This window comes from Aotus nancymaae, unplaced genomic scaffold (genome assembly GCF_030222135.1).
Source record: "Aotus nancymaae isolate 86718 unplaced genomic scaffold, 86718_ANA_hifiasm-v0.15.2.pri h1tg000059l, whole genome shotgun sequence".
In the NCBI taxonomy this organism is placed as follows: domain Eukaryota; kingdom Metazoa; phylum Chordata; class Mammalia; order Primates; family Aotidae; genus Aotus; species Aotus nancymaae.
In genome coordinates, this window is record NW_026988473.1 from 9,816,271 (window position 1) to 9,844,232 (window position 27,962).

At 53.8% G+C, this 27,962-nt stretch overlaps 2 protein-coding genes across 2 annotated transcripts; one reads left to right on the forward strand and one right to left on the reverse strand.

Annotated features, from left to right (window-relative positions):
* Positions 1 to 1,096: 1,096 nt before the first annotated feature.
* ZP1 (zona pellucida glycoprotein 1) lies at positions 1,097 to 9,863 on the reverse strand. The gene is given in 15 exon segments (XM_064365595.1): positions 1,097 to 1,257; positions 1,594 to 1,698; positions 1,812 to 1,893; positions 2,929 to 3,008; positions 3,092 to 3,222; positions 3,295 to 3,316; positions 3,319 to 3,459; positions 3,545 to 3,672; positions 5,541 to 5,625; positions 5,661 to 5,867; positions 6,349 to 6,492; positions 7,231 to 7,594; positions 7,860 to 7,981; positions 9,721 to 9,758; positions 9,760 to 9,863. Coding segments are annotated over 15 exon segments (1,899 nt in total). The 3' UTR covers positions 1,097 to 1,111.
* On the forward strand, positions 1,240 to 27,641 carry PTGDR2 (prostaglandin D2 receptor 2). The gene is made up of 2 exons (XM_064364846.1): positions 1,240 to 1,262; positions 26,439 to 27,641. The coding sequence occupies exon 2, from the start codon at positions 26,448 to 26,450 to the stop codon at positions 27,639 to 27,641; it is 1,194 nt and encodes a 397-aa protein (XP_064220916.1). The 5' UTR covers positions 1,240 to 1,262; positions 26,439 to 26,447.
* Positions 27,642 to 27,962: the final 321 nt, after the last annotated feature.

Below are 27,962 nucleotides of genomic sequence, written 5' to 3' on the forward strand. Positions count from 1 at the left end.
TATTAACTCATTTATCCAATATGTCTATGGGAATAGACTTTAACCTCATTTTACAGATGAGAAATCTGAGGCCCAGGGAAGTTCAGTAACTTACTGAATATCACACAGCTAGTAAGAAGCCAGCTCTGGAATACACGTGCTTGGCCAGTATTCTGAAGACAGGAAAAGCTGAGTAGCCCAGAGCCGGGTGAGTAGGGGGTGCACGCAGTATCAAGGCCACGGGCCTGACTGGAGCACCTTTGCTCCCCTTCTAACAGCTCTCTAAGCTCATGCTGTGAGGCCCAGAAAGGTGTCTGAAAGCAAGTTCAGGCTTCCCTACCAGATAGTTCTCCCTGTCCCCTTGAGGCTGAACCCTAGCGCCTTGCCCATCCCTCCACCAGAGGATCCTTATGTCTGTCTGGAAAGGGCTTTGCTGCCAAGTCAGAGATGAAGGCCCATGCCACATATGGGAAAACCGGGCCCAGCGGCATAACCACCGCCGGCACGGACCTGTCTGGTGGCCATACCCACAGTGGCAGGCAGGTCAGGGCCAGCAGGCTCCCATTCCTTGGGTGCCAACCCTTCCTGCATGGACTAGTCTTGGGAGGCCAGGGGAGGGGATAGGAGGCTATGGTGATAGATGCAGCCTTTCGCTGTAGGCTGGCAGCTCGGGGGGTCTGCAAAGTGCTCCTTCAGCTCAGCCTTAGAGCTCTGCTTATCCGCCCTGCACAACTGCTCAGGGTGCTTTGAGGGTACCCTCTTCAGAACTTCTGTGTTTGTGGGGAGGTGACAAGACTTCACAAGCCATTCATTCCTGCCAGGGGCCCGGTTCTCAGCTGTTGCTGTTCTGACTGCCAAGGTCTTACCCTCCAGTATCTTTGTCCCGTTTGCTCTGCCTGAAATGCCACCATTCCTTGCAGAGAGGCTGAGTCTCCTGAGTTGAGCCTTGGGGGATGTTGGCCTCTGTGCAGGGTGTGGCACATATGAAGTATTTGTAATTGACATCACAGTTCTGGAAGGACAGAGAGGACTTGGAGGAAGTTTCTCACGTGAGAAGTAGTTCTATTCTAGTTGTCACGAATAACTTCTCCACAACTGCTGTCAGTAGGTTTGAAAGGATTGTTTATTGAGCCTATTCACTGTTGCTTTCCCAGAGCTTCTGGCTCAGGCCCACAAAGACACCAAACCTAAGGACCAGGGAAACCGCCGGCAGCGAAAGGACCACCCAAAGGAGAGGCCTCAGGCTAGAGTTCCCACTGGAATCTGTCAGAGAGAAGGGAAAGGTAGGGCTGTGCGAGGCCCCCCCAACACTCTCCTCCACCCCAGACCTTTGTATCACACTGGGTAGAGCTAAAGCTGCCTTTCTGCAGATAAGGTGGACTGTGTCTTCACTGAGTTCCCCACTGACTGCAGTTACACCATCTCTTGCCCTCAGCTATGGCTGGAGCATCCCATTTTGTCAGCACAGTCTTGCGGGTGTGGGAGCTGGTGAGGCCTGAGGGCCCCACCCAAAAGCCCTCATACCTGTGGGCCCCACCCAGAAGCCCTCATACCTGTGGGCCCCATCCAGAAGCCCTCATACCTGTGGGCCCCATCCAGAAGCCCTCATGCCTATGGGCTCCTGCCCATAAGAATCCTCAAAGCCCGCTGGCCCCGGAGAGCTCACCATGTCCTGGGGCCTGGCAGTGTCATTACGGTGACCTGAGGATCGTCACTGTCCTGCCCAGGAGAAGAATGAAGTCTTGGGCTGGTCTCCGGCCCCTGTGACTTCAAAGCCAAACATAGGCCTGAAGACAAATGAAAGAACAAATCCACTCACTCCCCAGACTCACTTGCCGTCCCAGGGCGGCACGCGGTGGAGCAAGTCTTCAGCCCTGAGGTGTGGCAGGCAGAGGCGCTGCAGAAGAAGTAAACCTGGTGGAAGGAGAAGAACATCAGAGTGGCTGGCTCAGCACCACTGGGCAGGAAGCCCAGAGGCAGGGACATGGGATTCCCTAGCTGGGCCCCTGGCTACTGGCCAGGCGGGGGGAAATCTGAGCATGCACACCAAGACCATGACTGCCGCCCATGCTGAGGGAGTGCGGAGCTGAATGTGTTCCTTCCCAATTCGAAATCCACACCTTCCTTCCTCCCCACGGTCTGAGTCTGCAGTGGCGTGCCCTGCAGGTGGGGCCACCACCCTTTGTAGAACCCCAGCCCTGGGTGGGCTTGCTCCACCAGTGCTGCCTCTGGCTGCACAGCCCCTGGGCGGGCTGGATTGCTCCCTTCCACTTGCCCTGCTGAGGGAGACAGCAAGTTCCAAGGGGGTGGGGCTTGACCAGGCAGCAGCAGAATAGATGTTTGCCCTCCCTTTGTGACCCCTGGAAACCAGTGACTGGGGGCAGAGGGGAGGGCGGATTACCACTGCTTCCAGATACACCAGGGCAGGGGCAGTGCCCTATGGGAGCAGAAGCAGGAGGAGCTGACCTGACCCAGCACCCAGGAGGCCTCACCCATGGGTGCCCCTGATCCAGGCAGGTCAGCATCTCTTGAATCAGGAGGCAGCACTCAGCAGAGATGAGAAGGAAGCCACCCTAACTAATCAGTGCTTACCAGTGAAATCAGTCTACATGTGACATAATAACAGACAGTGATTTAAGCGTCCAGAGATTTGTGTATGCGATGTGAAAGATACGTTGTTCAACAAGACACAGGGCATCTGTTGCCTCTGGGGCCATCTGTGTATTACATAGAAAACCTAAATATACCTTAAGTTTATCTACTTTTACCTTCTGGAGAAGTTGCTGAGTTAAAGAAAATTCAAAGCAGAATTACGTGGAAGACGTTTATCATTTCTGGAATCAGAAGTGAGGCGAGGCTACCCTAGAACGCCACAACCAGAGTTCAGATTTTGGGCTGATTGCAGCGCAGGCAGCATTTTCCTTCCTCCTGGTGGCGTTTATAGGTTACCTGTTGCTGACGCAAAGCCAGCTGCTTTCCATGACACCTGGTAGAAGTCAAGCCCCGTCCCCGGAACTTTGTCACATAAGCTCACAAGGTGCCAGAGGGGTTTGGTGACCAGCTCCTCCCCACCTAACATGGGGCCAGGCATGCGGCAGCTGGGGCTACTTACGGGTCCTCTGGGAGCCTGAGTCCAGGAGGGCAAAGGTGGCAACAGTGAATTGCTGGTAGTGAGACTGGAAAGGTGTGGCCCTGTCCAAGGCTACCATTTGGGTTCCGTAGCTGTCACCCTCGAAAGGGCATCTGAGAAGAAGAGAAGTCAGAGGGGCTGTTTATAGGAGGCAGAGCAGGTGGGGGGAGCCTGGGGGCACTAACCCTTCTGACAGGATGGGCCACTGGGAGCACCCCAGCGCTGGTGCAGCAGCAGGACCAGCTTGGGGTCTGTCCTCTGCAGAAGCCGGACCTCCATGTGGACTGGTTCTTGGAGCAGCCTCACAATGGGATAGTCATCCTCCCCATAGTAGGAGCTGAAGGTCTCATCTGCAGGGAGAGCGATTCACGAGCCAGGGTGGGCTGTGTGTCAGAGAAGCAGGGGCTTGAAGAGCACAGGGATAGCATAGCATACCCTTGGCGATCCACAGCTCAAGCCGCAGGGGGCCAGGCTGGGTCACAGGGGCAGGCAACGGGGGTGGGAAGATGGATGCCTGAACGGGCAGGAAGTCACTGGCGTTGAAGACACAGCACACATGAAGCCTGAAGTGCACGAGGGTGGGGGAGAAGACACAGAATCAGAGCATCCTGTTCACTTTAGAAACTAGGGATCAACTCTGGATGCAACAAACGGTACTATCCAGCAAGGCAGACGGATGCTACGTAAGCAACACTCAGCATTTCCAAGGTGGGCTCAGGAAGCTCACCCTGCCCCATCCTGTCTCCCTGGGATGGTTCAAGCCTGTTATGCCAGGCCCTGCACCTGGTGGGAGAATACAGCAGGATGGAGATGGGTCCTTGGGGGGCTGGCACCTTGTTGGGTCTGCCCTGGCTACCCACAGCTGCCTGCCATGCCATTCGAGGCTCCTGGAGCCTGACAGTCGAGCCTGCAGGTGGGCCTAGGCACTCTACCTCCCAACAGACCTGGGTTTGAGTCTTCATAGCATTTACAGGCTTTGGGACCACAAGCAAGTCTTTTTAACCTAAAACTCAGTGTCCTTATTTGTAAAATGGCCATGACTGCCTCCCTCTGAGGGCTCTGAGACAATGAGATCAAAGAACGTCATCTTCATTGTCCTGTGTCTTCATTGTCCTTGTAGTTGCAGCTGGTCTGCCACAGCCTAAGGGCCACAGTGTCTAGCATCTTCCTCCCTAGCCTAAGGGCCTGGGGCCACACCATCCCAGTACCCCACAGTACCCCTGGCACCCAGTACCCAGTACCCCTGGCACCAAGGAGATGCTAAGTAGGTAGAAGTGGCTTGCCCCTGTTCTGGAGGCCTTGTTTCTGAGGAGCCCTCTGGCCTAGTCCTGCTGGCTTCAGCTGTTTTCCCCTGACCTCTGCCTCCCTCCAGGAATCCCTAGTCGCTGTGTTGACCTCTGGCTCACTCCCATAGCTCTTACACCAGAGAGTCTAGGGCATGACCCAGACTTGTTCCCCACCACTTGGCCATAAGAACTTAGGAATTTTTTTTTTAATTAAACATTAAAAAAAATAAAAATAGAGATGGGATCTCACTGTGTTGTCCAGTCTGGTCTTGAACTTCTGGCAATTTTCCCACCTAGGCCTCCCAAAGCGCTGGGATCATAGGCGTGAGCTACCACCTCCGTGGTACTTAGAGCTTTAAAGCCAAATACATTTGAACTGTGATGCAGTCCCCTGCTCCCCAACCCTCATGGCAGGGAGGGAAGGGCGAAGGAGATGCCTGGGCATCCGTGCAGCATCGAGCACAGGGTTTCTCCAAGTCACGCTGATGCACTGGCCGTGTCCCACAGGGCGAACCGGCTGAGGTTAGGTGCTTTGCACCTGGCCACACAGGTTCAGAGCCAGGTGTGACAGACACATTCCCTCAGGTCACCCCCACTGGCATCCTGAGCACCTGGCTTGGTTTTTGCCTCTTGAATCAGCAGGTCCAGGAGGCCCCTAACAATGAGGGGTTCTTCCCCTGCCCAGTTCCTCTCCCACCACATCCTCAGACAGCTTCAGCCCAATGTATCTTCAGCTTCATCTGTGGCTTCTTAACCTGACATTAGGAGGGGCAACAGCCATAACCTCAGCCTCTTCCTGGGACCTAGAAGGGGACGCTTTCAGTTGCTCTGAGCTTAGTTCTTGGAGAGACCAAGACAGGGCTGTCTCAGAACTCCAGCTCTCTCGGGACTGGCCATGGGCTTCTAGCTGAGCCCTGCAGGCCAGGCATGGAAGGTCCCCATTTAACACATCTGCCCTGAAAAAGGGACATTTCCCCTGCCCTGCAGGGGAGGCTGGGAAGAGGTGGGCCCGTTGCCTAAGGTCACATAACCAGGTAACAGCAGAACCTGGGTTTGGACCCAGATGGCTCCAAAAACTTCTGAGCTCTCCTGTGCCCCGACACCCCAGCCCCCAGCCACGCCTGTTGGAGGAGGGCCGCCCGCACTGGAAGGTGCTGTCCCGCTTGATGGAACCCTGTGGCCCCTTTCGGATGTGATTGCTGGTCGCCAGCCACCTGTGGGAAGAGATAGCTGGGTGAGGCCTTCTTGGAGGACCAGGCCCCAGCCTGTGGTCCCAACCCCTACCTGCACTGTGGTTCCACAGTTGGTGAGAAGGAACTGGAAGACCACGAAAGCATCCGTGTCCTGTGTCGGGGAGCAGCTGGTGGGGATGTAGGCCAGGTGGACGTTGGCCAGTGTGATCCTGTGTGTCAAGGCTATTTCTTGTGACACCACGAGGATGAAGCAGCCACCTCTGAAGCGCTGGACAGTAGCTGGGACAAAGGCAGATGAGGGCCTTGGGATTTGGTGTTCACCCAGCACAGAGACAGGGGATGGCTGGGTGAGAGCCAGGCTTTAAGCGCTGGCCCGGGAGTCTAGACGCTTACTCTCCACTTAGACCGGTGCTGGCCGCAGCAAACCCTTTACAGACTGACTGTCTCATTCATGAGACAAATGGGTTGAACGATACTCTAAAAGTAACCTCACTATAGAATCTGTCATCCAAACCAGGGTGTTTTAGATCTGAAAGTGCGGATGTTTGTAAAGGTAGATCTATTGATAGTTCCCCGGGACAGTTGTTATAAGGCCAGCTGGGACATATGATTGCCCCATCTAAAGATCTCTGCCATCTGCTCTGGGAGTTGGGCTCTCCAGGAGGAGAATGGGAAGCAGCTTCCACCAGCTGGAGGAGGTGGCTGTCCTTCCGCTTCAGAATCCAGGGGACCAGGATGGTGCTGGTGTGGGAGATTGTACCTGTGTTGCCATAGTAACAGGGAACCTCTGTGGTGTTGTCATAGCAGCAGCCAGCCTGCTGACGGGCTTCCTTTGAAGTTCCTCTCACGAGGCAGGGGAGGTACCCCGAGGCCACCTGGCACTGCTCCTGGCTCAGGTGGGTACCTAGGGTTGGGACAGAGCGATGAGGCTGAAGGCACACAGTTTGCAAATTGTGGCCCTGGAATTGAATCTTGGGAACCTGCTCCAGAGTTTGTGCCTTTTTCTTTTTTTTTTTTGGAGTTTCACTGTTGCCCAGGCTGGAGTGCAGTGGCGCAATGTTGGCTCACTGTAACCTCTACCTCCTGGGTTCAAGCCATTCTCCTGCCTCAGCCTCCTGAGTAGCTGGGATTACAGGCATGTGCTACCACACCTGGCTAATTTTCTGTATTTTCAGTGGAGACAGAGTTTCGCCATGTTGGCCAGGCTGTTCTCAAACTCCTGATCTTGGGTCCACCTGCCTTGGCCTCCCAAAGTGCTGGGATTATAGGCATGAATCACTGCACCTGGCCCAGAGTTTGTGCTCTTAACCAGCACACTGAGTGTTCTCCCTGAAAAGTGCATATTACTGAAATCTCGAGAGAATGTTTTCTGAGAACCGGGTGTTCCTGGCAATGGTTTTAGTGAGTTTCTGCCTAAAGTTAGGCAGCAATAAATTGGCAAGACCTCTTCTAGCTTTAGTATACTTGTACATGTTTAAAGCTGTTTTTCCAAATACTACAAAGGAATAGGAGAATCATGGTTTTCTAAAAAAAAGAAAAAAGAAAGAAATGGCTTCTTAGAGCCCAGTAAAAGGCTGTTAGGCCACCCTGGAGTTCAGAAGGCCCCAGACAGAGGGTGTGAACATTCAGATGTCCTGCATACCTACGTAATCTGATTTGTTCACATCCCAGTGTTCCATGGGGCCCCAGTGGGGTTGAGCCAGGGTTTTGAGGGCAGGTCCAGGTCCAGGGAATGGTAAAGCAGGGGTTGGGTGGGCAGAGCTGTGCCCTGGGTCCAGTGGGCTGGGAAAGGCGTGGCCAGAGCCTGGGGAGGTGTGGCCAGAGGTGGGGCAGAAGGGAAGGGTTTGTGGGGTCAAGACAGAGAACATGGCGGGTGGTGCCAGCTGAGAGTCTAGAGTCCAGGAGTGGACAGGTTTGGGACAGATCAGAGTAGCGTCTTGTGCTACATCCACACGACCATTGGGCAGCACAGCCTCCATGAATACCCTCAGGTGGAAATGCCCATCCTGCAGGTGAGAGGCCAGAGAGCAGCAAGGTGAGGCCACCTAGCATCCCAGGCAGAGGATGGCCCCTGAGAGAGAAGATGGCCGTTAGGCAGAGAGCTGGATTCATGGTGGATCCCAGAAAGTCCCTTCCAGGACTTAGTTTCCCTCACCCACCAACTCAACAGATCTTGGGCTCTGGTTCCTTTCTGGCCGATGAGGGGCCTTCTCCAGCCTGACACAATACTAGGACAAGCTTGCTTCTGCACCAGAGCATGAAGGACCCTACCTTCTCCAGCACATGGCAGCCTCTGTAATCAGCCGAGAGGACTGCAGGCTCCTGAGGCCTGGTGGTCACCCAGTGGTAGCAGATGGGGCAGTTGTTCACATCAAATCGGTTCCCAAATTCATCTGCAGTGGGGAAGAGTAGGGGCCAGGTATGCTGAAGGGTACAGGGAGAGGCTGCTGGGGTCTCGGAACGAGTTCCCACTCAGCAGGCAGGAGACCTGGTTCTTGCCTTAGCTTTGCTATTAGCTTGTTGTGTGGTCTCGGGCAAGCCCCTCCCCTCTCTGCTCTCAGCTTTCACAGCTGTAAGGGGATGGGGGGTGGTCCTAGGATCTTTCTAGCTAGGGTTCCCTGCTCATAGCACACAGCAGCGGGCAGCCATGAAGATGAGGTGAAGGGATACACAAGGTCTCAGGGTCAGGCACTGGGCTGAGTATTTTACATTGCCTTTTTTTGTTTTTGTTTTTGCGACGGAGTCTTGCTCTGTTGCCAGGCTGGAGTACGGTGGCGCAATGTTGGTTCACTGCGATCTCTGCCTCCCAGGTTCAAGCAATTCTCCTGCCTCAACCTCCCAGGTTCAAGCGATTCTCCTGCCTCAGCCTCCCAGGTTCAAGCGATTCTCCTGCCTCAGCCTCCCAGGTTCAAGCGATTCTCCTGCCTCAGCCTCCCAGGTTCAAGTGATTCTCCTGCCTCAGCCTCATGAGTAGCTGGGATTACAGGTGCCTGTCACCATACCTAGCTAATTTTTTGTATTTTTAGTAGAAATGGGGTTTTACCATGTTGGCCAGCATGGTCTTGATCTGTTGACCTCATGATCTACCCGCCTCAGCCTCCCAAAGTGCTGGGATTACAGGCGTGAGCCACTGCGCCTGGCCTCATCCTGTGGCGGAGGCAGCTGAGGGAGGGAGGGTGTGTGAGCTTTATCAGGTGCACACAATGAGGGGCAGAATGAGGTTTCAAATCATGGGCTTTGTAGAAAGACCTGAGCCCATTTGCCGGGTCAACTGGCTGCTGCAGTCACTCAGAGACACCTCCTAGGTGTTCACCCCCCTTGTTGGCCCAGAACAGCCTGGGCACACTCTGGGTGTGGGCACGCCTCCATGCCCTTGTTCTGTGAACACGGCCAGGTTCATCTTCCCCATCTTGCAGAAGAGGAAGCAGAGGCTCAGAGAGGTCGGGTCAGTTGTCCAAGATCACACCGTTTAGAAGTTGCACATCCAAACCCCAATTCCAAACCCATACCAGGCCACACCCACTAGGGTCCTGCTGTTGAAAGTGGTTTATGGACCCTCAGCCACGGTATCGGCTGAGTGTGGTTAGAAGTGCAGAGCCTAGGCCAGGCTCAGTGGCTCATGCCTATAATCCCAGCACTTTGGGAGGCCAAGGCAGGTGGATCACATGAGGTCAGGAGTTCGAGACCAGCCTGGCCAATATGGGGAAACCCTGCTTCTACTAAAAATACAAAAAGTAGCTGGGCATGGTGATGCACGCCTGTAATCCCAGCTACTAAAGAGGGTTACGCAGGAGAATTGCTTGAATTGGGTGGCGGAGGTTGCAGTGAAAGAAAAAAAAAAAAAAAAAATTGCAGAGCCTTGGCCCTGTCCCATGCCAACTGAATCATAACCCGAATTTCTACAAGGCGGCCAGGTGATTCCCATGCACACTAATGTGGGAGAAGCTGCCCTGGGTGACAATTCTCTTCCTTGCCATTTTCTGTGGTGAGGGGGTTGGGGGCTGGCCACCCCTAGGCCTAGGCTGGAGGGAGGCCTCTGTTCTTGCTCCTTTTCCAAGGGAAGGGTTCCAGTTCCCTCCTGGTGGCAGCCCGTGGCCAGGGAGGCAGGGGCTGAGACTCTCCCAGCACCTACCCACCACCTTGAAGCGGAGAGTCTGGCCTGGCCTGGGGGAGGCCAGGGTCGGGCTGTAGCTGCCTACCCAGCCCCAGGGTGGTGACCAGCAGTAGCAGGGCCACACGGTAACCCCAGGTCGCGGCTGAGGCTCTTCCTGCCATGAGACACCACAGACATCCACAACACCTCTACTCCATCGCCACTAGAGTGGGGCCCAGGCCTTATACGAAGGAGGAGGCAAGTGGGTGCCTCTCAGGGCAAAGGGCGCCCACCTGGGGGAGCACCCACCTGGCCACCAGGGACTGTGGTGAAGCTCCTGCTCCAAAGGCAGAGGGAGGCAGGAATGCACATGGACTCTCACCCTGGCTTTCTGTCCCTCAGCTGTGGCTTTGGAAGGGAGGAGGGAGCTTTCTGGGAAACTGAGGCTGCAGGTGGGTTGTGGGGAGGGATCAGGGTGGGAGGTGGCCCTGCAGGCCTCAGACCCTCCGCTGTCTCCCTCCCACCCCAGCCTTTCCACATTCCCTCCCTGCCCCAACAGGGAAGAATTTTGGAGGAATGGGGTCCTGAGCAGAGGTGGGAGGAGGTGGGGAGGACAGGGATGGTGTGACTCCAGGACCTCTGTCCTGCCTTGAGGCCTCGGCAGTTACCGCTGGGAGCTCCAGGCCTGGTCAGTGCAGTCACAGCTCCTCCGGTAGGGCCTTGGGGGCAGTAGAGCAAGACCACAAGACGCGGCCCTCACAGCTGGCAGCAGAATGGGGGCTGCAGGTGAGTAAACAGACCACTAGCACCTCCCAGGGTTCTCCCGAGGATTTAGCCGATCAGTACGACGATGACTATTACTAATAAAAAATAACAAGAACAGGCCATGCGTGGTGGCTCACGCCTGTAATCCCAACACTTTGGGAGGCCGAGGCGGGTGGATCACGAGGTCAGGAGTTCGAGACTGGCCTGGCCAGCATGGTGAAACCACATCTTTACTAAAAATACAAAAAATTAGCCAGGCATGGTGGCGCGTGCCTGTAGTCCCAGCTACTCAGGAGGCTGAGACTTGAACTCAGCAGGCAGAGACTGCAGTGAGCTGAGATCCCGCCTCTGCACTCCAGCCTGGGTGACAGAGCAAACTCTGTCTCAAAAAAACCAAACAACTAAATGTAATGTGGCATCTGGATGGGATCACGGAGCAGGAAAAGGCAGTGAAAGCAAAGGAAGTGAACTTTAGTTAATAATAATGTGTCCACATTGGTTTGTTCATTCATTGTAATAAATAAGGTATTTGTGTAAGATCAGTTATGAGGTAAACTAAAATACTCTACTAAGAATACAAAAATTAGACGGGCATGGTGGCGCACACCAGGAATCCCAGCTACTAAGGAGGCTGAGGCAGGAGAATCACTTGGAACTGGGTGGCAGAGGTTGCAGTGAGCTGAGATCACACCACTGCACTCCAACCTAAGTGACAGAGTCTCAAAGTGCTGAGATTACAGGCGTGAGCCACCGTGCCCAGCATGGACCTGGGGTGTATGGGAACTCTCTGTACTATCATCTCAGTGGTTCTGTAATCTAGAACAGTTCTAGGACATAAAAGTACTTGGAAACAACAAGAATGGCCTGCGACCTGCCGTGATCACAGCGCCAGGCATTGCTGTGTTAGCTCCTTACATGCTTCCTGACCATGCCCTGTGGGAGGGACTACCGCCAGCCCCATGTCACCACTAATTCCTGTGAGTTATTAGCCTGGGGCCCAGCAGTGTTTGTGCTCAGCAAACATTAGGAAATGTGGCTATTATAATTAGCAGCAGCTGGGAGGGGAGAGCAAGTGCCGTGGTAGCTAAGAGCCCGGTTCTGGTGAGGTTGCAGAGAAAAAGGAATGCGTACCTGCTGCTGGTGGGATTGTAAATTGGCTCAACTATTGTGGGAGGCAGTGTGGTGATTCCTCAGAGAGCTGAAAACAGAACTACCATGTGACCCAGCAATCACATTTCTGGGTCTATATCCAAAGAAATAGAAATTGTTCTATCATAGCCGGGCGCGCTGGCTCACGCCTGTAATCCCAGCACTTTGGGAGGCCGAGGCGGGTGGATCACGAGGTCAAGAGCTTGAGACCATCCTGGTCAACATGGTGAAACCCCGTCTCTACTAAAAATACAAAAAATTAGCTGAGCACCGTGGTGCGTGCCTGTAATCCCAGCTACTCAGGAGGCTGAGGCAGGAGAATTGCCTGAACCCAGGAGGCGGAGGTTGCGGTGAGCCAAGATCGCGCCATTGCACTCCAGCCTGGGTAACAAGAGTGAAACTCCGTCTCAAAAAAAAAGAAATTGTTCTATCATAAAGACACGTGTGCATATGTTCAGTGCAGCACGATTCACAATAGCCAAGACATGGAATCAACTTAAATGCCCATCAGTGGTAGACTGGATAAAGATGTGGTGCCTATACACCATGGAATACCATGCAGCCATAAAAAGGAATGAGATGATGTCCCTTGCAGGAACATGGATGGAGCTGGAGGCTTAGCAAAGTAACGCAGGAGCAGAAAGCAATACCACATGTTCTCACTTGTAAATGGGGGCTGAATGATGAGAACACATGGACACATAGAAGGGAATAGCACACGCTGGGGCCTATGGGAGGGTGAGGGTAAGAGGAGAAAGAGGGGCGGAAATAATAACTATTGGGTGCTAGGCAGAGTATCTGGGCGATGAGATAATCTGCACAACAATCCCTCTTGATGTGAGTTTACCTGTATAACGAACCTCCATAAGTACCCCTGAACCTAAAATAAAAGTTGTTTTTAAAAACGAAGCCCCAAACCGCTTTCTTAGCTGTGACTCAGATGCACTGTCTGTTCTGAGCCTCAGGTTTCCTGTTTGTAAACTGGGGGTGATAATGCTTTCCTTGCCTGCCGCAGGGTGGATAGGAAGACACAAAGAGACAAGTCATGGGCACCAGATGTGGTCATGATTTAATGCTTGGCGATAATTCACTTCTATTGTGATTAGGGAAATGCTGGGAAAGCTTGGTGGGGCGGGATGGGGGTCTCTCTGGGAGCACAGTGGGAAGAGGCACCCAACACAGCATCGAGGGTGGGGGACGTGGAAGGATTTTTGGAGGAGTGGGGTCCTGAGCAGAGGTGGGAGGAGGTGGGGAGGACAGGGCTGGTGTGATGGGGATCTGGGGTGAGCAGGACTGAAGGAGGAGGGAGGAAGCAGGTCACACGAAGGTCCAGGACGGGGACTCCAGGGAAGCTGGGGGTGCTGGTGAGGGAAGGACTAGGAGGGGAGGGAGAGGAGCCAGGCAGGCGGAGGAGTGGATTGGATTTTTCCTGAGGGACAATATGGAAGTTTTAAACTTTTAATTTTGAAATCATTTCAGATTTGCAGAATTTCCATATAGCCTCCTCCCAGATTCCTCAGATACACACTTTTTACATTTGCTGTAGCTCCCTCTTTCTCTCTGTGCGTGCGTGCAGACACACACACACACGCACACACACTTCCATACCATTTGAGAGTTGTTGCAGAAATGATGGATTCCCCTTTACCTCTAATTACTTCAGTATACATTTCCTAAAAACACAAATTACCCCCACAGTCAAATGATCAAACTCAGGAAACCAACATTGGTATAAACACAATGATCTAATCTGCAGACATTACTGTAAGAATTAAAGAAAGAGGAAAGGAACACGAAAGGGTGCTCGACAGTCAACAGGGACAGGTTTATTTTGAATCAATCTGAGAGGGGCGGCTGGCTGAGTTAGGTCAGAGCCCCACTGTCTTACAGACTAAGAGTTTTTAAGGATTCAGGGTGGGAGAGTTTATCAGAGGCTTGGACTGCTCCTGTGTCTCTGTTGTGCTTATCTGGGAGAGAGAGCTGCGTGTCTGTTTCCATACATCTTTCTGCAGCTGCAGGCATATTCCCTGAGTCTGCTTTTTGGCTTCCCTATCTTAGTGCAGCTGAAGGGAAAGGAATGTGCTTTTTTTTTTTTTTTTGAGATGGAGTCTTCCTCTGTCGCCCAGGCTGGAGTGCAGTGGCGCCATCTCGGCTCACTGCAACCTCCACCTATGAGATACAAGCAGTTCTCCTGCCTCAGCCTCCCAAGTAGCTGGGATTACAGGTGTGTGCCACCATGCTCAGCTAATTGTTTTGTATTTTTAGTAGAGACAGGGTTTCACCATGTTGGCCAGGCTGGTCTCGAACTCCTGACCTCAAGTGATCCACCCTCCTTGGCCTCCCAAAGTGCTGGCATTACAGGCGTGAGTCACTGCCCCCGGCCAGGAATGTGCTTATTAAGGTCCACTGTTTTCCTGGGGCCCGTTGTATGACAGTGAAGTTTGGCAGTTCCCCGAGAGACTTTCCCCCCGCCTCCCTCTGTGCCCGAGCTATCTTATCTGTCTTTTCTTATCTGCTTTTTCTGGGTGCTTGTAGTTAGAAGAGAAGTGATTTCCTTGAAATGCAGGAGGCTAGGCAGGGAGCTGGAATTTGAAGTGGCGGTGTTTGTCCCACATGGCAGTGCTCCTGCTCTATCAGTTATTCAACATCCGCCGCCTGTCCTAACCATGCCTTTCGTGGCAAAGCAGTACAGTGTTTTACGAGTCTGCAGGACCCAAGGCAGTATCAGCGTCTTGCTGGTGCGCTCTCGGCCTCCTCCGATCTGGGACTGCCCTTCTATCTTCTGGCGTCTTTCTTACCCTTGACATTTTGAGTACAGCCTGATGACTTTGCAGAATGTCCCTCAGTTTGGGTTTGTCTGGTGTTTTCTCCTGATTGCATTAGATTTAGTGTATTAGTTCGGCTGCTGTAACAAAATGCAGACTGAGGGGCTTACATAACAGACCTTAATTTTCTCACGGTTCTGGAACCTGGATGTTCTAGGTAAAAATGGCGCAGGTCTGGTTGCTCCGGAGGCCTCTTTCCCTGGCCTGCGGATGACCGTCTTCTCACTGAGTCCTCACATGGTCTTTCCTCTGTGCTGGTGCATCCTTGGTGCCTCTTTGAATGTTCAAATTTCCTCTTCCTTTGCCGGGCGCGGTGACTCACGCCTGTAATCCCAACACTTTGGGAGGCTGAGGCGGGTGGATCACTTGAGGTCAGGAGTTCGAGACCAGCCTGGGCAACATGGCGAAACCCGGTCTCTACTAAAAATACAAAAATTAGCTGGGCGTGGTGGCCCACACCTCTCATCCCAGCTACTTGGGAGGCTGAGGTGAGAGAAATGCTGGAACCTGGGAGGTGGAGGTTGCAGTGAGCAGAGACAGTACGATTGCACTCCAGCCTGAGAGAGGGAGTGAGGCTCCATCTTAAAAACAAAAGCAAATTTCCTCTTCTTCTAAGGACACCACTCAGATGGGATTAGGGCCACCTTAAGGGCCTCAATCTTTTTTTTTTTTTTTGGGACGGAGTTTTGCTCATGTTACCCAGGCTGGAGTGCAATGGCGCTATCTCGGCTCACCACAACCTCCGTCTCCTGGGTTCAAGCAATTCTCCTGCCTCAGCCTCCTGAGTAGCTGGGACTACAGGCACGCGCCACCATGCCCAGCTAATTTTTGTATTTTTAGTAGAGACGGGGTTTCACCATGTTGACCAGGATGGTCTCGATCGCTTGACCTTGTGATCCACCCATTCCGGCCTCCCAAAGTGCTGGGATTATGGGCGTGAGCCACCGCGCTGGCAAGGGCCTCAATCTTAAATCACATCTTTAAAAGCTCTAGCTCCAAATACAGTCACATTCTGAGGGATGGGGGCAGGGGGTTAGGGCTTTAGCATATTAATTTTGGGGGGACACAATTCAGCCTGTACAGGCAGGAGTAACCGTGGAAAGGATGTCATGTCCTTCTCAGTGCATCCTATCTGGGGCACAGCCCGCTGGCTCCTCCTGTTACTGCTGATTTAACTGATCGCTTGGTTAAGGAGGTGTCTGCCAGGTTTCTCCACTGGAAAGTAATGATGTGTCTCTTTGTAATTCATGAGGATTGTTATAAGGAGATGCTTTGAGACTGTGTAGTTATCCTGCTCCTCTTCAGATGTTCACTGGCGAGTGTGGTGGTTGCCAAGTGGGTGGTGGCTCTCTAACCCCACCCTTCCTTTTGCATTAATTTGCTTTCTATGGTAACAGAGAACTTTCCCTAATGGGGCTTTTAGGGTCCAGAGAAAGCATCAGCTGGAGTGGTTGAAAGGCCTGGATTTGGCCCAGTGCTCACTGTTTATGAGCACGGGAGCCCTGGGAAGGCACTTACCTGCTTTTTTTTTTTTTTTGAGACGGAGTCTCGCTCTGTCACCAGGCTGGAGTACAGTAGAGCAATCTCGGCTCACTACAACCCCACCTCCTGGATTCAAGTGATTCTTCCACCTCGGCCTCCCGAGTAGCTGGGACCACGGGCGCGTGCCAGCACACTTGGCTAATTTTTTTGTATTTTTAATAGAGACGGGGTTTCACCGTGTTGGCCAGGTTGGTCTCGATCTCTTGACCTCGTGATCCACCCGCCTCAGCCTCCCAAAGTGCTGGGATTACAGGAGTGAGCCACCGCGCTGTGCCCAGCCTCACTTACTTGCTTTCTTCCTCCATCTGGGATAAGGATAAGAATGATTATGGTGGGGAGGCAATTAGATAAGACATGGAGAGGTGTTTCCCCACCGGCCATGGACCCATGGGGAGAGCGCAGCTCCCAAGTGCTGGAAGTGGGCAGGGAAAGAGAAGGGGCGCTTCCTCAGGGCCAAGGGCAGAACACCTTTGGGAAAAGGGTGCCAGACTGTGTTTGAAACAGAGAGAGTGTACGCTCTGAGCCCTCAGTTACAACTCTACATCCTTGCAAAGACTCATGGACACCAAGGCTTATCGGCCTGGGACGATTCCCAGCTCCTCTGCTCACCCACTCGAGACCTTGGGAAAGTCCCTTCCCTGCTGTGTGACTTGCCTTCCTCATCTATAAAATGGGGTTCTAACAGCACCTAAATTGCAGGATTGCTCTGAGGAGTTAATGAGATAATCCATGTGAAGCAGGCAGAACAGGGTCTGCACGTGGTCATCCTTTGAACACGATAGCCATTACTACCACGATTATTTTTACTGATAAGGAGAGAGGGTCAGTTGGAGGTGACTGGACTTGGAATCTTGGCTTTATCTACTTGGCTTCTGTTTTTTTTATTTTTTAGAGATGGGGTCTTGCTATATTGCCCAGACTGGTCTCAAATTCCTGGGCTCAAGCGATCTGCCTGCCTCAGCCTCCCAAAGTGCTGGGATTACAGGCATGGGCCACCACACCGGCCACTTGGCCTCTTTGTAAACCTGTTTGTTCATTTCTTTCTTTCTGTTTTTAACCTACAAAAAAAAAATTTTAAGTGAAACTTTAGTTTCTTAATCTGTAAAATGGGACCAAGAATACAGTCAACCTAAGTGGGTGCTGTGAGATTGTCAGTTCCTTGCCCTGTCTCCTCTGCAGATAGAGCCCAGGGACACAGGGAGGGTGCCAGAGGAGGATGGAGCCTCTCTAGGCTGGAAAGACGAGATCCCCGTTCAGGAGATCCACGCGTGCCAGGAAACCAGCAGGGAGCAGGCTGCCTCGCTCTGGGGTCCGCAGTGACCCAGGGGCAGCGCCAGCTGTGTGTGTGTAGAGATTATGCTACAGAGATACTCCCAGAAAGCCAGTGGAAGCGCATTCTGTTTTTTTTTTTTTTGAGACGGAGTCTTGCTCTGTCACCAGGCTGGAGTGCAGTGGTGCGATTTCGGCTCGCTGCAACCTCCGCTTTCTGGGTTCAAGCAATTTCCCTGCCTCAACCTCCCAAGTAGCTGGGACTACAGGCATGCACCACCACGCCCAGCTATTTTTGTTTGTTTGTTTATTTTTTTGTATTTTTAGTAGAGACGGGGTTTCACCATGTTGGCCAGGATGGTCTTGATCTCCTGACCCGTGATCCACCCACGTTGGTCTCCTAAAGTGCTGGGATTACAGGCGTGAGTCACTGCGCCCAGCCTGCCTGTGGGAGTGCATTTAGCTCCAGACAGGCAGCCCTGCTTCCCCTGAGGGAACAAAAACCTCAGAGAATCTTGTCAGCTGGGAACAGCTGGGCTCTGCTGCTGGACCACATGGCTCTGAACTCCAGCTCCTCCGCTCCCCGGCTGAGCAGCCTTGGTAGACTTGCTTAAGCTCTCTGAGCCTCAGTTTTCCCCTTGGTGAGTGACGAGGATAGTTGTACCTAACTCAGAGGGTGGGCATGAATATTTGATGAGCTAATTCATGAGAAAAGCCCAGACTTATGCTGGCACATAGTAAGTGCCTTGTAATTTTTTTCTTTTTGAGATGGAGTCTCACTCTCTTGTCCAGGCTGGAGTGCAGTGGCACAATCTCAGCTCACTGCAACCTCCACCTCCCAGGTTCAAGCGATTCTCCTCCCTCAGCCTCCTGAGTACCTGGGATTACAGGCGTGTACCATCATGCCCGGCTAATTTTTGTATTTTTATTAGAGATGAGGTTTTGCCATGTTGGCCAGGCTGGTCTTGAACTCCTGACGTCAAGTGATCTGCCCGCCTTGGCCTCCCAAAGTGCTGGGATTGCAGGCATAAGCCATAACCTGGCAGCTGTTACTGCTTTCAGTGTGTTAAATGGTGGCCCTCAAAAGACATATCCACAACATAACCCTTGGAACGCATGAATGTGACCTTATTTGGATGCGAGGGCTTTGCAGATGTAATTGATTTAAGAATCTCAAGATGAGAGCACCCTGGATGACCCAGATGGGCCCTAAGTCCAGTGCCTAGTACTCTGTGAGAGACACGTGGAAACAGGGAGGGGGAGGCTGCGTGAGGAGGGGGTAGAGATCACAGTGCTGCAGCCCCAAGCCAAGAGATGCCCGGAACCACCAGAAGCTGGAGGGGCCAAGAAGGGCTTATTTTCTAGAGGTTTTGGAGGAAGTCCTGAAATCCGATTTCAGGCTCTGGCCTCCAGACTGTGAGAGGATAAGTCTCTGTTGTTTAAAACTGCCAAGTTTGTGGTAGTTTGTTCTGACAGCTTGAGGAAACACATACGCCTTCCGCGAGGATTGCCCGGCACGCGTGTGGGCCCAAGCCCAGGCCAGGACCGCCTCTGTCTGCTCTGCCTTCCTGTCTTCCTTCCAAATATAAAGTTATTCATCCGCAAGTTTGTACCCACTGCCGGTGAAGACAGAGCCATGGAGAACTGCACCAGACCGTGGGTAAGAAAGGTTCCAGAATGGGGCCAGGCATGGTGGCTTAGGCCTGTAATCCCAGCACTTTGGGAGGCTGAGGCGGGCGGATCGCCTGAGGTCAGGACTTCGAGACCAGCCTGGCCAACATGGTGAAAGCCCATCTCTACTAAAAATACAAAAACTAGCCGGGCATGGTGGTGCAAGCCTGTAGTCCCAGCTACTCGGGAGGCTGAGGCAAGAGAATTGCTTCAACCAGGGAGGCGGAGGTTGCAGTGAGTTGAGACAGTGCCATTGCACTCCAGCCTGTGCAACAGAGTAAGAGTCAGTCTCAAAAAAAGGTTCCAGAATGGGTCATGTTGAGGGACGGGGGTCCTTTGGGGTCTGCACATGGAAGCCAATTTTAGAGATTCATTCTGTTCGGCAAATATTTGCTGGGATCCCTCTTGTGTGTCAGGCCCTCTGCTTGGCTTTGGAGATGAGGAGATAAAGTAGGAATAAGTCTGTGTCTTCAGGTGGCTCCTGAGGGTGGTGAACAGTTATGTGAAAAACAGTTACCAGGGAGGACAAGGGGGCTGCAGGTCAAGTGAAGTGGAGATATGGGAGGGAGGGACAGCATGTGGATCTGTCTGAGAGAATCAGCAAAGACTTCTCAGAGGAGGCAACCTCTAACCAGGGTTTTGAAGGATGAATAGGAGTTCACCGAGAGGCCAGGGGAAGAAAAGGCATTCCAGAGCAGAGAACAAGCAGCATAAGCTAGGGCACAGAAACAGCCTGGTGTGCCCAGAACAGGAGGGGACAGTGGTGAGTGCTGGCTGATGACAGGATGCCACTTGGGAGTAGCAGCAATGCTGGGGGAAGCTTGGGTGGGACAGATCACCGAGGGGCTTGTTGGCCATGCGAGGAGTCCTGTGGGTGATGGTGGCACCAGGGAACTTAACCTGGGCCTCCCCAAGGTGTCATTTGGGGCCCTGCCATGCTGCTCCTCTGCTGGGTGTGGGTAGCTCGAGGGCCTCTGAGCAAGGGGCCGGAGGATCCCAGGGCAGGCTTCACCCTGCTTCCTGCCGTGCCTCTCACTTCCTGTTTCACTGACTTCTTTAAAGTGGCCAGAAAGGAACATTAAAACCCTCCTCCTAAGGTAGGGCCAGAGGGAGAAGAAAGCCCATCTGGGCTGGGCCCTGTGCCTGGGGGCCCATCAGCCCTTTCTCCGTTCCTTCACTCCCTTGGCTGTATTTGGTAAACATTGATGCTGTCAGTATCCTCTGAGTACCTAGTGACATTGATGGTCTCAGAAAGGGGCCTGCAGGATGAGTAGTGGAGGGAAAGGCATTCCCAGCAGCAGCAGCACGTGCCAAGGTGTGCAGGTGGGAAGGAAAGGATGGGGTAGCTGTGGACATGAGGAAGGGGTGTCAGGGCTGATGGTTGGTGGACTGGATCCTGAAAGGCCGTCAGTGCTAGGTTAGGAATCTGGACAGCTCCCATGGGCAACAGAGACGCAGCAGAGGTCCCTGTGCCAGGAAGTGACAGGCTCAGATTTGTCTCCTCTGCGGCGGAAGGTGGTGCTGATGCAGTGAGGGACCCGACTTCCGCTGTTTCAGGCTCTGATGTTAAGTTCCAAGCCTTGGAGGAGGTAGTGCTTTAGGGACTAGGGCCTGAGTGTGGCTGCATCGTTCTCCCAGTCCTGGGGGAGACAGGCATGGGATGATAAGGCAGGGCATGGCTCACGATGAAGATCAGACCCTGCCCTCTCCCCCAGCTCTCATAGAGGCCAGGCTGAAGGGTTTTGCAGGCACTCAGCCCAGCCCAGCCCAGCCCACTCTTCAGATCAGAAGGCCCAAGGCTTGGGCCATCTTCTCCCCACTTAATCTCTCACTGCTCCAGGGAGGCTCAACCTCCCATCACTGATGTTCTCCCATCAGCGTCCTTGCAGACGAGAAGACCCCAAGAAATAATGATGGCAGCTGGCACCTGTGTCCTCACGCTGTGCCTAGCCCTGAGCTGAGCACGTGGCTTATCATCTCCTTTAATCCTCATAGTGGAGACGAGGGCACAGGTTCAGAGAGGGGAGCTGTTCGTGCAGGCTCCTCGGCTGAACGGCCCTGCTGGCGACCAGGGTGGAGACGGCAGTTCCCCAGACCCGAGGACCCTACCGTTCTCCATTCTAGTGGTTCAGTCCTGAGTACGGTCCCTGGTCAGGAGCATCAGTGTCCCTGGGAACTTGGTAGAAATGTACATTCCCAGGCTCTACTGACACCTGCTGGATCAGACACTCTGGGATCGGGGCCCAGCAACTGGGGCTTTAACAACCCTGCAAGTGACTTGGATACAGATTCAAGTTGAAAATCCCTTGTCTGTGCATTTGGGGCCCTTGTCCAAGGCCCTGGTCACCCTCCTCTGGATTCTGAGCTCTGTGAGGCCCATTTTCCACTCCTGATGGGAGTCTCTCAGCAAGTTTATTATGCATCAGCTCTGCGTTAAGCCTAGGTCTAAATGGAAGATGCTTGTGCCGTCCATCCTATGGGAGGTGCCTTTGCCTTGATATAGGGATAGTGAGTTCTTAACGTGTTTTAATGAGTATTTATTAGGTGCTGAGATTGAAGGGATGGTGGTGACCTCAGGAAGCTTGATCAGCAAATGAGAGTAAGGAGTCAGTCTTGGTGCCTTTCTTGTGTCCCCAGCACAGGCCTGACACCTGGAGATAGCCACAAAGGTGCCGACTCGCTTTTCCTATTCTTAGACTCAGGCTGAGCAGGTGTGACCTGGTCGGTTGGAGGCTCCTGTCCTCTGCTCCCAGCCAGTGAGCCCTGGCCCAGGGTCCCTCCTGCTGCTGTTCACTCACAAGACCCTTCCCCTTCTCTCTGAGGACCCAGCATTGGCTCTTGGTTCCTGGAACCCCAGGGGTGGAGGCAAGGCCTGCATCCTGCCCCCCGGACTTCCTGCCCTGGGTGTCCTCCACCGTGGAGGCTGTGGGACTCAGGGTTGTCTGAATACGTGCGGGAAGGCCGTTTCCACTGGGAGTGCATCCCAGAGGCCCGAGAACATCACTGCCTTCTTCTTCAGAAAATGCCTTTGGGCCCTGCTCATCTGGAATACTTTTTTGGTTTGTTTTGGTAACCTCATTAAGCTTAGTAACTTTTTTTGTTTACTTAGTAATAAATTTTCTTCAGAGAGGTCCAGACATGAGCCACAGCAGTGATTACAGGACTGGAAACAAGGGCTGAGAAGGGGCAGATGGGTAAGGGTTTTTTAGCTAGAAAAGAAGCATCTCAGCAGGGCTGCCAGGAGAGGTTGTGTGGGATGTTCACTGCACAAGGGCACCAGTGGAGGGGGCAAGGGTGGGATGAGATCAGGAGGAAGGGCTGTGCCTTATCTTAAGCCTGATGCCTTGGTGCTGAGATGTGTCTTCGGGGTGGGGCGGGGCGGGGTGGTGGGAAAGGGGTGATTCTTTTTCTTAGTCCAAAGAGAAATCTGGGCCCCAACCCCTGTCCCTTGGGGCTGGGACTGGAGCCCTTCTTGGCAGAAGAAGCACCTTTTAAAGTTCGTATTTTACTGCTGTGAAGTTACTTGCCCAAGGTCTCATAGCTGGGGAGTGGCAGTGGCATCCGAACACTGGCAATCTGGCCCCAGAGTCCCAGCAAGGGACCCGACCTCCATTCTTCCTGGCTCTGAAATTGAATTCCAAGCCTTGGAGGAGATTGTGTTTTTGGGACTAAGGCCTGCAGCCAGAGTATGGCTTAACCACAGTCTGACACGGTCTGTGTGCAGAGAAGAAACACATGGTGTTGTCTGTGGTTCAGTGGGTTGGGTGCTGGGGGTGGTTGGAAAAGAGGGCATGTTCCCCAAGCGGAAAGGAATCATCCACCTATTTTCTCTGGAGGGCTGCAGGCATTTGTCTTAGGAAGTCAAGCCTTCCCTGACCTGGGGGAGAGGAGACCTTTTCCTATTGCTAATGATGTGGATCACTAAGGCGCTTCCTGATCTGCCATATTGGGCTACAATGAGATGTATCATCCCCATCACAAGGGCATAACATTGTTTCTTCACTTTCCACTCATGATGGGAGTCTCTCAGCAAGAATTTATTATGCATCAGGCTCTGCATTAAGCCTCAGTCTAAATGGAAGATGCTTGTGTGATCCATCCCACGGGAGGTGCCTTTGCCTTGATATAGGGATATTGAGTTCTTGACGTGTTTTAATGAGTATCTATCTATTAGGTGCTGACATGCTGAGGTCGAAGGGATGGTGCTGACCCTAGGAAGCTTGATCAGCAAATGAGAGTAAGGAGTTAGGAAGCAATAAAATGCAAACTTCTCTTATCCTAGGGCTTTGAGACATTTTAAAAATTTTAAATTTCAATTTTTTTTTGAGACAGAGTTTTTACTCTGTCACTCAGGCTGGAGTGCAGTGGCATGATCTTGGCTCACTGCAACCTTCACCTCCCAGGTGCAAGTGATTCTCATGCCTCAGCCTCCCAAGTGGCTGGGATTACAGGCGTGTGCCACCATGCCCAGCTAAATTTTGTATGTTTAGTCCAGATGGGGTTTTGCCATGTTGGCCAGGCTTGTCTTGAACTCCTTGACCTCAAGTGATCTGCCTGCCTCCGCCTCCCAAAATTGAGCCTGTTTTAAATAAAAGCTATATGACCTTTGCCTTAGAGCCTATATTCATTTTTCCCTCAGAGGGGAAGGAAGCTGATTTTTATAAACATTAACTGTGTGCTGGGAGCTTTGTGTCATCCATCTCATTCGACCCTTGCCACAGCCTGTAAAGCAGATGTGACTGCTCCTGCTCACAGATGACAACCCCCAGGGCTCAGCAAACAGAAGTGCCTGAGCATTCTTCCTACTGCCCTCACTTCCCCACTGTACTCGCCTGGCCTGAGAGCCCTCGGGTCCCTCACGGACAGGCCCCCGACTCTGCCTGGGAAACTCAGAAGAGCCGGAGGGGTTTCTTCCCTGAGGATTATGGTGTCAGGAGACGGCAGCCCAGGAAGAGTGCACAGACGGATGAGTCATTCTCCTCATGCACTTACCCTACACACTGGTCACTTTCAAAAGCACACCCCTACGCACACTTGGGCTCACGCTCTCTTGCACACACCGATTTTTCACGTGCACTTGCACCACCCTCTGGGTTTCTGCAGTCTCCTTCATGAAGTGGGGGTGGGTAGAGCAGGGGCTGCCGGCATTGATGGAGATTGATGATATTTGAACACTCATGTGACAACTCACTCTCCAGCTGTCCCCGCCTCCTCCTACCCCACCCCACCCCTAAACACACATGCACTGGGGCTGACAGCTATTTCCTCTCTCAGCCTCCCTCTGCTGCCTCTGCCTGCCTGCTGCCTCTTGTCTAGCTGCTGTCAGGAGCTGACGGCCACCAGGGCTGGAATCCTGTGCCCTCTCCGTGCCCAGGTAAGGAGGCAGTGGCCCAGGGGCTGAGCAGCCTAGTACCCTCTCTGGACCCACAGGAGAAGGAAGTTTTAGTAGGTGAGAGGGCTGTTACTAGCTAGGATGGCAGAAGGTTGAGTTTACCAAAGGTTGGAGGGGACTTGATGCCCAGAGGAGGCAAGGACTAAGTTTTCTTAGGCATTAACTCAATGCCAGGTACCAGGGTAAACCACTCAACTGTCTGTCAGTATTCACCAGCAGTCTATGTGGGAAGATGACACCAGCAGGCTTAGGGTGACTGGCCCAAGTTCACGCAGCCAGGAAGCTGAGGAGCTGGGGTTCAAACCCAGGTCTTGGACTCCCACAAGCTTGCACTCTCTGTCCACCTGCCCCTCCTTTTTTTTTTTTTTTAACCTGCCAAAGCTGGACCTTAGCTGCTGGGCTCTCAATCCTGGGAGGCTGGGGGCTGTCTCCACAGAATCAGAAGGACTGATTTGGTGATTCCAAAAGACAGCAGGACTGTGCTCTCTGATCATCCCTATGGGACCTGGATAAGCAGCAGCTGGCCTGCAGGGAATGTTTCAGGGCAGAGGGGATGGCACTTGGCTGCCTGCTGGGAGTGAAGTCCCGGCCCCACCGCTGCAGCTGGGGAGTGCTGGGCAAATTGCTGTACTTCTCTGAACTTCGTCAGTTTCTTCTTCTGAAAAATGGGGTCTCACAGGTTCGTTGCAAGTGTAACTGCACTGCACACTCCAAAGTTTACGAAGTGTGCCCATTGTCAGGAAGCACAGGCTCCTCTTCCATCTATCTGCAGATCCCCAGCTCCAAGGAGCTCATCTGCCAGCAAAATTCTAGTTTGATATCCCAGGACTCCACCCTATAAAAGGACTGTGGTCTCTGGAAGGGAGTGGGTTTTCTCATCCTGGCTAATAATGTTTTCCCCAGAAAGATGAGTACTGAAGACCATTGTTCGCCTCGCCTGCTGTCCTTCTCTTCTTCCTCCTCCATCCTCTCCTCCTTGGAGTAGGGGTAGAGGAAAGAGCACAGGCGGGCATGAAACTTGCTTCTCCACGTTTGTGCTGTCTGGGTGGCTCTGGACCAGCTATTTAACCCCCTGAGGCTCAGTTTTCTCATCTATAAAATGGGATGGAGTACTAGCACCTTTCTTCTAGAGCCAGAAAGACAGCACCTATGTGAAGGACCTACCACAGTATCTGGAATGTCAGCGGTGCCCAGGACAGCCTGAGTTCCCGTCCCCTGCTACCTGCCCTCTACCTCCTGCATGGAGCCTCATGCAATTTCCTCAGTCCTCACTGATCGTGATCAGGTTCACATGTGATGGTCTTTCAGGCTTTCAATGAGGGTGCGAGCAGGCATGTCTTATTTGTTGGATAAGTGCGTGAGGGAGTAAGTGAATGAACAGGGGTGGGTTTCCTGGGACAGAGAGAGCTGCTGTGGCTGCCCCCGAGAGGGGAGAGATCTTTCGGCCCCACTGGGCCTCCAGAGCCCCATGTGAGAGTTCCTCCTACTCACCTCTCCTGGCTCTTATCTTATTTCCTCTCCAACCATCAGAGAACAGGGCTGGCCCCACCGTTCATGGTCAATACATCTAACCAGCCACCACTGAGTGCAGGGAGCTGCATGGAGGATCTGTAGAGAGGCAAGGTCTGGTGGTGCTGTGGGTGCTGTGGGTGGGAAGGGGCAGCATCTCCATCCCCCAGGCTAGCAGAACCCTCCTGCCCTACATGTGGGACCTCCTTCACTGCCCCCCACCCCCACCCAGTGCTCTGGGGACTGGCGTGGCCTGACCTTGTTCCTATATCTCTGTGTGATCTTAGACTATTTGTTTCATAATCATCACAATGACACTAATATAGCACTTGCTGTGTGCTAAATGCTTTTATGTATTAACTCACTTAATTCTCCCAGTAACTCTAAGCTAGGTGCTGTGATGACTGACGTCCAAGTTATGGAGGAAGAAACAGGCTCAGGAAGGTTGAATGACCTGCCCAAAGTTGCACAGCAATGCCGGGATATTATCCGCTCCACTTCCCCCCGCCGCCCCGCCCAGTATATTCATGGGTCACATTGGCATCTCCTGGGGAGGGTCCCACTCCAGGCCCCTCTCTTCGTTCTCCCGTGGCTCCTGCACGGTCAACCTAGATGCTTCCTTCCCTCCACCGCAGAGCCTCACGATGTTGGCCAACGTCACGCTGAAGCCGCTCTGCCCGATCCTGGAGCAGATGAGCCGTCTCCAGAGCCACAGCAACACCAGCATCCGCTACATCGACCACGTGGCGGTGCTTCTGCATGGGCTGGCCTCCGTCCTGGGCCTGGTGGAGAACGGACTCATCCTTTTCGTGGTGGGCTGCCGCATGCGCCAGACCGTGGTCACCACCTGGGTGCTGCACCTGGCGCTGTCCGACCTGTTGGCGTCTGCTTCCCTGCCCTTCTTCACCTACTTCCTGGCTGTGGGCCACTCGTGGGAGCTGGGTACCACCTTCTGCAAACTGCACTCCTCCATCTTCTTTCTCAACATGTTCGCCAGCGGCTTCCTGCTCAGTGCCATCAGCCTGGACCGCTGCCTGCAGGTGGTGCGGCCGGTGTGGGCACAGAACCACCGCACCGTGGCCGCGGCGCACAAAGTCTGCCTGGTGCTCTGGGCGCTGGCACTGCTTAACACGGTGCCCTATTTCGTGTTCCGCGACACCATCTCGCGGCTGGACGGGCGCATCATGTGCTACTACAACGTGCTGCTCCTGAACCCGGGGCCTGACCGCGACGCCACGTGCAACTCCCGCCAGGCGGCCCTGGCCGTCAGCAAGTTCCTTCTGGCCTTCCTGGTGCCGCTGGTGATCATCGCCTTGAGCCACGCGGCCGTGAGCCTGCAGCTGCACCACCGCGGCCGCCAGCGGCCCAGCCGCTTCGTGCGCCTGGTGGCGGCGGTCGTGGTGGCCTTCGCGCTGTGCTGGGGGCCCTACCACGTGTTCAGCCTGCTGGAGGCGCGGGCGCACTCCGACCCCGGGCTGCGGCAGCTCGTGTGGCGCGGGCTGCCGTTCGTCACCAGCCTGGCCTTCTTCAACAGCGTGGCCAACCCGGTGCTCTACGTGCTCACCTGCCCCGACATGCTGCGCAAGCTGCGGCGCTCGCTGCGCGCGGTGCTGGAGAGCGTGCTGGTGGACGACAGCGAGCTAGGTGGCTCGGGCAACAGCCGCCGCCGCCGCCGCCGCACGCCCTCCACCGCTCGCTCGGCCTCCTCCCTCGCGCTCGACAGCCGCCCCCAGGCCTCGCGGGGCCCGACGCGCCTCCTCGGCTGGCTGCTGGGCGGCTGCACAGCGTCCCCGCAGAGGGGCCCCCGGGACCGGGCGCTGAGCAACGCCTCGAGTTAGAACCCGGTCCGGGCAGGGCAGGGCAGCGCTCACGCGCGAAAGCATCACCAGGACGCCGCGGTTCAACTTGATACCCGGACTCCAGCCGCGGAGATCAAAACGTCCGAGGGGCGGGACCCAGGTGTCCGCAATTTAAAGCGCCCGGGGAGACTCTGAATTTTTTTTTAGAAACACTGAGTTAAAGCAGTGCGTCTTGAACTTTGATGCGCCTGTGAATCACCCAGGGGTCTTGTTAAGTTCAGTCTGATTCAGGAGGCCGGGGCCGGTGCTCAGAGTCTGCACTTCACAAGATCCCAGGCCGCGAAGCCAGGGCCACAGGTT